The following is a 10,763-nucleotide window of genomic DNA, read 5'->3' as shown; positions in this document are numbered from 1 at the left end:
GGCAGTTAAGAGGTTTTATTCCCTCCCTAACTTCAGGGGAAAATCTCTACCTGGGGAAACAACCTTTCTCGGAGAGGTGACCTTGGTTAAAACACATAGTGCCAAGAAGGTGACCAAACATATTAAGAACAGTATGCCATATATTCCAGGTCCCTTGAAACAGCAAGGATGGACCAGCTCCCGGCATGTGGTGGTCCCAGCAGCCTGGAGTAGAAGGAGCATGGCCTGTGCTCAACTCTTTCAGACACATACACACCCTTCCCTGGTTTACTCTCTGGAGACAAGAAAAGAAAGAAACATATAGGCTCCTCCCATGAAAGATTGTAGGGAGGCCATGATCCTTTTCCTGTTCACTGTAATTTGCTGCTCTACCTAGTTGCCTATGGTCTCACATAGAGGGGTGAAGGTAACCAGGCCTCACTGACAAGAGTTTCAGTGTCAAGCAGCAACCCCAGGCCTCTCTGGGGCCTTGCAAGACTCGGCCACATTTCATAGCTGACCCATCCTATTCCTCTGTTGTAAAGAACTCAACGCCCTATCCTATAGTCATTTCTGCCACTACTAAGGTCCTCAACCTCACCTTCTCTGCAGTCCCCAACCCTGTGATTCACAGGCACATTCCAGATTCACCTTTAGTGCCCTGCAGGCGACAGAAACTAGAGGGAATAATCGTTGCCCCCTCTTTACCTGACCATGCTACCTTGCCCAATGCTCTCTGTCCCTCTCCAGGAAAAATAAAAGCTAAGCTCCTTAGCTTACTAATGTGCTCTACATACATTTAGTGCTCACAACTAACCCACGAAGTGGAATAATGATCTCCATTTTACAGACGTGGAAACTGAGGTAGAGAGCATGAGTAATCCAAGTGGTGGGAAAGACTATCACCAGGCAATCCAGCATCAGAACACACTTTTAACTACCATCCTATTCTGTCTCTGAACAGGTTGTCAGGCCCAGTGGTTGAGCAAACTGCACAGTGAACAAGATAGTCTCCCCTTCTTGCATACACCCCCAAATTTTATAAGCATTAGATATGGGAACCAGTAGGGCAGATTCTCCCCTCTCCAACAGCCCCAAAGGAAGTCCCATGATTGTATCTCATTAGCTTGGACATGGGCCCAAGGCTGAACCAACTACAGTGACCAGAGGATGCAGTGTCCTCTAGCCAAGCTAGAGCTTCAGCCCACATCTGGAGCCAGATGTGGACCCAACACATCCTGAACCTGGCATGAAGCAAGGGCAGAGAGGAGAGTCTCCAGAGAAAGTCAGGGGACTCTGAACCAGTAGACAGAGGAGTGGGTGCTGGGCAAGCAAACATATTAACTGACCACTGCACACACTGGGGAAGACCTGTAGTGGCTTGTTACATCTGGAGGCAAAGAGTGCCTACTATGTGCCAAAACATGATGTCCAACATTTTACCTTAAAATTGGCTCAAACCTCACAAAAATTCTGTCAACTTTTTGGCATTTTACATGTAGAAACACTGAAGCATAAGAGATTAAACAAACTATCACCAATTTAGAGCCATTTTTCCTCCAGTCTAATGAATTTTTTTAATTTAATTTTATTTTTTTGCCATTTCTGAAGTTAGAATACATCTTCCAATCCCTGGAGTGTGGTGTTTTAATTGACAGCATTGCTTTTCCTATCAGTGCATAAAATAATGGCATGTCTTTCAACTAATGGAGTTTTAGATTTAATGAGATCCTAGTGAAGCCAAGAATGAAATCCACCCTCATCTGACTCCAAAGTCCATGTGGTTCCTAAACCTCTGGACGAGGGTAGGGATGTTGATCAGGTGGGCTTTGCTTGTTCTGAGAAATGGCCTGATGGAATTTTCTTCTTGTCCTTGCAGGGGAGGAAGACTGCGTCATTCCACTATCCCGGGGGAGGTGCTAAATACAAAGGTGAAGCTGTCCAGAGGTCCCTGGTGGAGTCTTACACTCACCCAGATAGCAATGAGACAGAGTGGAGGGAGAACATTGATATTGTCATGAACTGGTTCACTAAGGAAGACTTTGACTTTGTGACTCTGTACTATGGAGAGCCAGATAATGTGGGACACAAATACGGGCCCGAGACAGAAAATAGAAGGGTAATAATTAAGCAAATCGACAGAACCATCGGGTACCTGGTAGAAGCCATTGAGAGGCACGGCTTGACTGAGCACCTCAATGTCATCATCACATCAGACCACGGCATGACTACAGTAAAAAAGAAGCCCAATGTCACTGAGATCCTCTTGACCAACTACATCAAGTACAGGGACTTAGTCAAGTTTGATATTGTGGACTATGGAGGCTTTGGGATGCTCTCTTTACCAAGCACTGAAGAATGCACATCCACACCTCCATGTCTATAAGAAGGAGGAATTTCCAGAACGCTTCCATTTTTCTAAGCATGAGCGGGTCCTGCCAATCCTAGTGTATGCGGACTCTGGTTACAACATCAATGGGGTGAGTTGATTTTTAAATGAATAAAGTCATCTTGGATCTGGGAGAGGGCCACTAGGGAGAGAGAGTTCTGGAAAACAACAAAACGTAAGTGTATACAGTGAGTGGTGACCCACTATTTTCTACATGTTCCCCACCCACACACTCCACATCCCATGCAATCACCCCTGCCTCATATCACTATCATCCAATAATAATGGCAAACACCTCTGACCAAGGCTAATTATCCAGCACTGTGCTAAAAACTTAACATGAGTTAGTTCATGTCTGTCTAAAGATAGATGCTCTTATCTCCCTCATTTTAATAAGAAACCAGAGCTAGAGAGGAATGATTGGGGATTAGAAGTATAAGGCTGAAGTCTGAACCCATAATTATGTTTGCATTCTGTGTTTGATTATTATGCACAGATCACCAGGAGATTCACCAAAAAACTACTTCCTGGTTTCCTTGGTACATACCAAAAAGAAAAGAAAAAGAAAAAAAGCAATCCTACTCATGTATATACCGATGCTCACAGCAGCATTATTCACAATAAGCAAAAAGTGAAAACAACCCAAATGCCTATCAACTGATGAATGGATAAACAAAATATGGTATATCCATACAGTGGAATATTGTGTAGCCATTAAAAGGAACAAAGAACTGATAAATGCTACAACTCAAATGAACCTTGAAAACATTATGCCCAGTTAGATACGAAGGACCACATATTGTATGATTTCATTTAAATGAAATATCCAGAACAGGAAAATCAATAGAGATAGAATATTAAAATTAGTGGTTTTCTAGGGCCAGAGGTGGAGAGGACTTGGGGACAAATGGGCAGTGACTACAGAAGGCCACAGGGTTTCTTTTAGGGATGACAGAAATCTTCTAAGCTGGTTGTGGTAATAGTTGCACACCTCTGTACATACACTAAAAATCATTGAATTGTACACTTTAAATGGGTAAATTGTATGGCATGTAAATTTTATCTCAACAAATTTTATTAGATTTGAATAAGCAAATCTAAAGAAGAAAATACCAAAACCAATGCTAATTGTGAGACATAAGTAAAATGGTCTGGTTTTTCTTAACTACCCACCAATAATTCATGTCAGAACAAAGTTGATGTGATATTTAAATATCACATAACAGAATACCATCTCAGGTATAGCTTGAAGAAGCCTTATCTAAGGCTGTGGACAGGGCCAAACATTATCATTATGTTTGCAATCTGTATATTCTCAGCTTGCTACAAGTCTTGGGAAAATTCACTAAGTTATTGTCTAGTGGTGGTGGAAATATTCACAATAAAGTGCAATAATTTATTGGTATTTTGTAATCCTTCAAATAGCCCAAACCACTGAGGATGTGTGCCCAGCACTAAGGCCTCTCCAAGGAGAGATTCCAGAGTCAGTGGCCTCTTTGTAAACCTGGTTCATGATGTAATAGGTTGCAAGTATGATGAAGGCATTTAATCGGACAGTCACATTCCCAACATGACCAACCAGAGAGTTGGAGGGAATAGGATGCTGTGATCAGTTTAATCTTCTGGGAAACTAACAATTAGACAGAAAATCTTTTGGTCTCAGTACATCTCACTGAGTACACTACTCAGATTTCCACTCATCTGCCTGCCTTGAGGTGCAGAGTAAAGTGGATGCTACTCTTCTCTCTTCAGGGACTAAAGAGCTTGCAAACCACATGAGGGAGTCACTGGGGCACTTGCTCTTGATGGGCTTCCCTATGGCCTTAAAGGTCATTGGACTGGTTTTTTTAGGGTGAGGGAGCCTGAGCTGAGTGACAGGAGCTTTCTGTAGTCACCTGGCCAAATATGAGACCAACTAGCACCACATTTCTTCCCTGCTGGAACTTCTGCTGGTCCTAAGAAAATATAAAGTGTTGTGACTGATGTTACTTAATCATTTGAAAAAAGGCACACACAAAAACCTATCTGGCATTCATTAAACAAGTACCTACAGTCCTTATTCCCTCCTCTCCAAACTCCCCCCAAATATATATACTGGTATATACACTTTTATGCCATAAAAAACATACTTGGCTCTAGAACCATTCAGTCTGGGTTCAGACACCTGCTCCAAACCCTGCTACTACATGACTAAGGACAGGCTCCTCAGTTTTCACATCTTCAAAATAGGGAGGATAATAACAGTGCCCTCCCTGGGCCACTGTGAGGGTAAAAAGAGTTAACATATATTTATAAGGCATTCAGAACAATTCATGGTACATTGTAAGCACTCTCTGCTTGAGCTTATTGTCATTGTCAGTATTGTTATCATTCTATTCTTGCTGTTTCTAATGGATATGCTTTCTAATTTATTCTATCTTAAAGATCTTTCATTCTTTGCTCTTCTCTCTGCCAGTGCAGAAAGCAGTGTCCTTGCTCGTCATTTAAATTTTCAAAGATTTCATGGATCCGACAAGCATGATATTAACTAAGGGGCAGTTTTCTTTCAGTGAATTGGGCTCTAAAATGGCTTTTTTTGTTGTTATTGTTCAGCGACTTATAATTTACTTCAACAAAGGAGACCATGGCTTTGATAATGATCTCGAGGACATGAAGACCATATTCAGAGCTTTCGGGCCAAGTTTCAAGAAGAATCACCTGGCTGAGCCTTTTGACAGCATCCATATCTACCCTCTCATGTGTAAGCTCCTGGGGGTCACCCCGGAGCCCCACAATGGCTCCCTGGCAGTCACCCAAGAAATGCTTGTGGACTCTTTCGACCAGCGACCAGGTGAGATGCAAAAGCAACCACCAGAAAATTGGCAGTTGCTTCCTGTCCTGAGAAAGAATAGATTCATAATGGGGTCTCCTGGGGAGGAGATGAAATCAAGCAGAATAATCCTATTTCCCAGCAGCTTCAGCACCCCCGGTACAAGGTATCAGCAGCTCTAAAAAGATAGCAGAGGAGGTAGGGAACCCCTGGATGTGCTGGTGACATTTTACATAGTGCTTCAGGGGCAAGGGGAAGGCTCTCCATATAGGAAGTCAGAGGATAATCCTACTGATCATCAGAAATCGTGTGCAGTCGGCCCTTTGTAGATACCCCAAATTAGTCTTCCTTCCCCAACTCCATGTATGCTAGCGCCTGGAGAAAAGCTGCTAACCATTTCACTCATTGCTGAAGAAAGGGGCAAGGGTTCCTGTAAATGAGGTTGCACATTTCTTAATTCTTAAGACTTCGAAATCCTAAATCTGGCCCCTGGCCGGGGGCTCAGTTGATTGGATTGCCTTCCCCATACACTGAGTTCGATCCCCAGTCTGGGCTCCTGCGGGAGGCAACCAACAAGCCAATCGATGTTTCTCTCATCTCACGTGCTCTCTCTCTCTCCCTCCCTCCCCCTCCCTCCATGTCTCCCTCCCTTTCTTTCTCTCTCTAAAATCAATAAACACATCCTTGGGTGAGGGTTTTTTAAAAATCCTGAATCTGGGCGACATGAAGGAAGAAAGAAATCATCTCTGGGAATTCAGTGTTTGCAAACACTGGCCAGCTTTTCTTCTGCCGGGAGAGACTCGGATACTGCCTGATGATTTATTGAGTGCTTCGAGCAACCATATTCAATCAAAACAGAGTATAAAGAAGAGCTTCCTGCACCCTTTTCCCTTCTTCCAAGCCACTGCCCACGATCTTCTTGTGAACTTACAGAAAGCAGGCCATTTTGCAGAAAACTAATCAAGTAAATGACCACTTCACCGAAGTATTGAGGACTTTTTAAAACACGTTAGAATTTTGCTCAACTATTTGGACCCCACTTCTGTCCCATAGCACACTGGGAGCTGGGGTAAGGTGTGTCTGACCACCAGTTATTAATAAGCAGTAGACATCCCACCAACTGATTTTCAGTGAATTGGCTTTTAGCAAATTGGTCATTTGGCAAAGTGGTCATTAGGCAAATGGGTCATTTGGCGAATAGGTCATTTAGTAAATCGTCTTTCAATGACTTGCCCTGTGAGATTTCTCTACAGTGAGCACTTTCTTGGGTTAAATGTACATTTCATTTCCATAATTAATATTCACTAGCGCCTGGATGGGAAACTTCCCACGGACCCTGGAAGCATCTGAAACAGCCTCTTAATAATCAGACAATTAAAACCCATCTGATTTTTTTTTAACAGGAGCAGAGGTGCAGAGGTCATCTGCTCTCAAAAACACAGCAATAGCTCTCGGGACTGTCACAGGAGTTCTTGCAGTTCTGTTTGTCGCTAGCGTGACATACACAGCCATTCGTCGGAAAAAGAAGTGAGTGGCCTTTGGGTTTCCTGTGGTTGGTGCACATTGTAATCATCCATTTCAATCACTTCCTGCCACAAGGGGTCCAGCACTTTGAGAACCCAGCAACCAGAGCCAGCTTGGGCCCAGGACTCAGAAGAGACCCCAGTTTGGTTTAATAAGCTACTATCACAGGCTCAAAATTCTTAACAAGGACCCTGCATTTTCATGTTGCACTAGACCCCCCAAATTATGCACTAGTTAGTTTTCTAGGACTGCCATAACAAAGTACCACAAACTGGGTGGCTTAAAACAACAGAAAAGTATTGTTTCATAGATCTGGAGGCTAAAAATACAAAATCAAGGGTTGGGCAGGGCCATGGTCCGTCTGAAACCTGTAGGGGAGGGTCCTTCTGTGCCTCTTCTAGCTTCCGGTGGTTGCCAATAGTCCTTGATGTTCTTCCTCCAATCTCTGCCTCCATTGCCACACTGCCCCCTTCTCCCTGTGTCGCTATCTTCTAAGGCAGTGGTTCTCAACCTTCCTAATGCCGCGACCCTTTAATACAGTTCCTCATGTTGTGGTGACCTCCAACCATAAAATTATTTTCATTGCTACTTCATAACTGTAATTTTGCTACTGTTATGAATCATAATGTAAATATCTGAAATGCAGGATGTATTTTCATTGTTACAAATTGAACATAATTAAAGCATAGTGATGAATCACAAAAACAATATGTAATTATATATGCATTTTCCGATGGTCTTAGGCGACCCCTGTGAAAGGGTCATTCGACCCCCAAAGGGGTCAAAACACACAGGTTGAGAATCGCTGTTCTAAGGACACCAGTCATGGGATTTAGGGCCCCCTGTAATCCAGTATGACCCTATCTTAATTTAATTTTGTCTGCAAAGACCCTATTTCCAAATAAGGTCATATTCCTAGTACTTTTACCATAACTTTGGGGGAGGGGAAGAATTCAACCCATAATATTGGTTCTGCCACCCATCAAAGCATTATATGAGCTGGTGCACTGCTTTCTACATCTCAGTAGTTTATCACTAGACTGAGCCTTCCGTATTCTTGCACACAACCCTGACCATTTTTCTACTTGGACATAGCATGGGGACCTCCCGAACACTATAAACTACTGAAAAAACAGAACTTTACTTAACCTTAACTCCATTTCACAGCTCACAGTTAACGTAATTCCTATTTAAACTATAAAATTTTCCTGTGAGTTGAAACATGACCTATAAAGGTCTCTATACCCTGAAGCAACATTTTAGAAAGAAATCAATTGGTCCTTTTTTACAGAAACCATTAGCCATAGGAGAGATACAGGAAAAACTGCAATGTACTGATTGAATTGCCATGCCCACAGCATAATTTCTAAAAGGCAAACCGTTCCATACAGTTAAAATGCATTAGGTTTTTATTATTACTATTAAAGAAAGCCTCAAATCCAGAAGCTAAATCACTAATTTGGCATGTGCTCATGCACATCCCTCTTGCCACTGGAAGGACCACTGGGATGTCCTAATGCTTCTCTCCATATCGACACCACCTGGAGTTGTTATTTGTGTTACGCAGCAGGCAGTCCTAATCTTCACTTACGCCTGAACATACCACACCTTTGAGGTCCATAGAACCTTAAACATCCCTTCAGTGCCTTGACCTTTCCAAAGTCAGACCTGAAATGCATCGCTTTTGTCCCTCCTGAGAGCCCACACGCAAAGATAAAGTTTCTTCTGGGTGTAGGTCAATGCTGCGGCCCACTCAGGATCCTTCCCCAACCTGCTTCCCATCTCCGGCATTAGGTAAGGTTGGACCAGCCTGGGCTTATTAATATCTTAGTATAACGTCAGTGTTACTATGGTACTAACTATACATGTCCTTTCACTTGTTGGAGCAGCAGTTCTCTACCTGTGGGTCGCGACCCCTTTGGGGGCTGAACGGCCCTTTCACAGGGGTCACCTAAGACCATCGGAAAATGCATATATAATTACATATTGTTTTTGTGATTAATCACTATGCTTTAATTATGTTCAATTTGTAATAATGAAAATACATCGTGCATATCAGATACTTATATCACGATTCATAACAGTAGCAAAATTATAGTTATGAAGTAGCAACGAAAATAATTTTATGGTTGGAGGTCACCACAACATGAGGAACTGCATTAAAGGGTCGCGGCATTAGGAAGGTTGAGAACCACTGCCTCAGAGGAAAGATAATTAATCGCTATTATGTGTGTTCACAGAGTAAGCCCTGTGTTTATGAGTTTAACTGACCCGTTGCCATTGTTTTTCTACTGCAGGCAGAGCACCGATCAAAACAGCGGAAGTGAACCAGTGTACCTGACCGAAATCCCGAGAGTCGCCCTTTAGCACCAAGACTCAAATCATAGTGAAGACTCGGTGTTGTGTCACTGGTGACCCCATCTCCAGACACTGTGACTAGGAGGATTTTCGCAACATCTCGGAGCGAACCCAGGTGTTCCATGTGAAGACACAGCTATCGCCACAGCACACCTTCTTGCTCTAAGTCAGCGGTTCTCAACCTGTGGGTCGCGACCCCTTTGGGGGTCAAACGGCCCTTTCACAGGGGTCGCCTAAGACCATCGGAAAACACATATATAATTACGTATTGTTTTTGTGATTAATCACTATGCTTTAATGATGTTCAATTTGTAACAATGAAACTGGGGGTCACCACAACATGAGGAACTGTATAAAGGGTCGCGGCATTAGGAAGGTTGAGAACCACTGCTCTAAGTCAACAAGTGTTGGGGGAAGACCAACTCTTGAAAGATAGACCACTCTTGTGCCAGATCCTGTGCTCTCCTGGTTGTGGGAAAAGCACAACAGATATGAGAGAATAAACGCATTCAGTTAGAATGAATTCTCCTCTCTAGTGCTCAGAGCTGAACAGGGCTCCAGTTGTCGCTCATCCGAAGTGGGTGAGAAGATTTAATCTGTCCTCTGGTCTGCCTTCTGCAAATTAGCCCTCGAGATGCTTCTAAGCAGAGTTGTGTGAGGGATTTGCGAAATCAGCCGTGCAGACTTTGAACACAGTTCAAACTCCAGGGGCAGCGCTGGGACTGGACGTGGGGGACTATCTGCCCTGCCTTTCACTCCAGACGCGATCATGTCACACAGAAGTCATTATTGTTTAATCTCCCTCCTTATCCCTGCCTCTGTGCCACTCCACAGCACCCCAGAGCCCCCTTGCTCTTCTTTCAGATGTCTTTTCCCTGCACAGTCGGCCTGGCATAGAATGCCGTCATGCTTCTGCCTGCGGGGGCGACGATTACGTCATTGGCCTCTTCCCCCAAGAGCCCCTGAGGCCCCGGGAGCAGGGACCACTCTCGGCTTTTCTCACTGCGGCATCCCCAGCGCCAAGCACGTGAGAGCCTACTTAGCATTTGGTGAACCAACGTCCCCCTGGGGTTAGGGACTGACCCATCGGAGGCGGCCACGGAGAGGACGCGACCTCCGGCGGACCTGCGAGCTCCTCTCCTCTCCCCTCCCCTGCCCGCTGTCCCCAAAGTGGGAGGGGGGTCCTGAGAGAACGGTGGTGAGGGACCACCCGGAGTGGGCACGGGCACGACTGAAGGCCTCTACGGAAACTGTTAAGATTCCTGCGGGGAGCGCGGAGACCTTCTCCTCTCGAGACTCCCCAGACAAGACTCTTCAATAAGTTCCCTTATTAAACCTGCCACCTCCCCATCTGGGGTGGCCTGCCTCTCTCCCGTTTCTCTTCGCCCTCCGTGTGCCAGCCAGTTTGCAAAAACAACACCTTGACCTAAATGCCCTTTTCCAAGGAGGGAAAGGGCGGCCATGGCCGGAGCCCACGGACCCCGGGCCTGAGGAGGCACCCCCTCCAGTGGCATGAAGGGCGGTCAGGGAGGGTCCCTTTTGCCCATTCACACAGAGAGGTGGCGCCAACGAGGACAGGGCTAGGTTAGGGAGGCGGGGGCTGCCCCCGACAAAGAAACCCTCGGGAAAGTGCGGGAACAGCAGAATGTTTACCGGCATCTCAGCCTCAGAGGACGCTCCCCAGGGAGCGCTCGCGGCGCTGCA

General features: G+C 44.8%; 1 protein-coding gene across 1 annotated transcript in view; it reads left to right on the top strand.

Moving 5' to 3' along the window:
* Positions 1-10,090, top strand: part of LOC102752816 (ectonucleotide pyrophosphatase/phosphodiesterase family member 7-like) — an 18,042-nt gene extending 7,952 nt beyond the window's left edge. The window contains 4 exon segments of the mRNA XM_015560107.1: positions 1,859-2,316; positions 2,318-2,459; positions 4,961-5,198; positions 9,924-10,090. Of these exon segments, the coding sequence (XP_015415593.1) occupies positions 1,859-2,316; positions 2,318-2,459; positions 4,961-5,198; positions 9,924-10,090 (1,005 nt within the window).
* Positions 10,091-10,763: the final 673 nt, after the last annotated feature.

This window comes from Myotis davidii, unplaced genomic scaffold (genome assembly GCF_000327345.1).
Source record: "Myotis davidii unplaced genomic scaffold, ASM32734v1 scaffold555, whole genome shotgun sequence".
Classification (NCBI taxonomy): domain Eukaryota; kingdom Metazoa; phylum Chordata; class Mammalia; order Chiroptera; family Vespertilionidae; genus Myotis; species Myotis davidii.
Note: the sequence above shows the minus strand (reverse complement) of the source record. Positions and strands in the feature narration are given on the sequence as shown.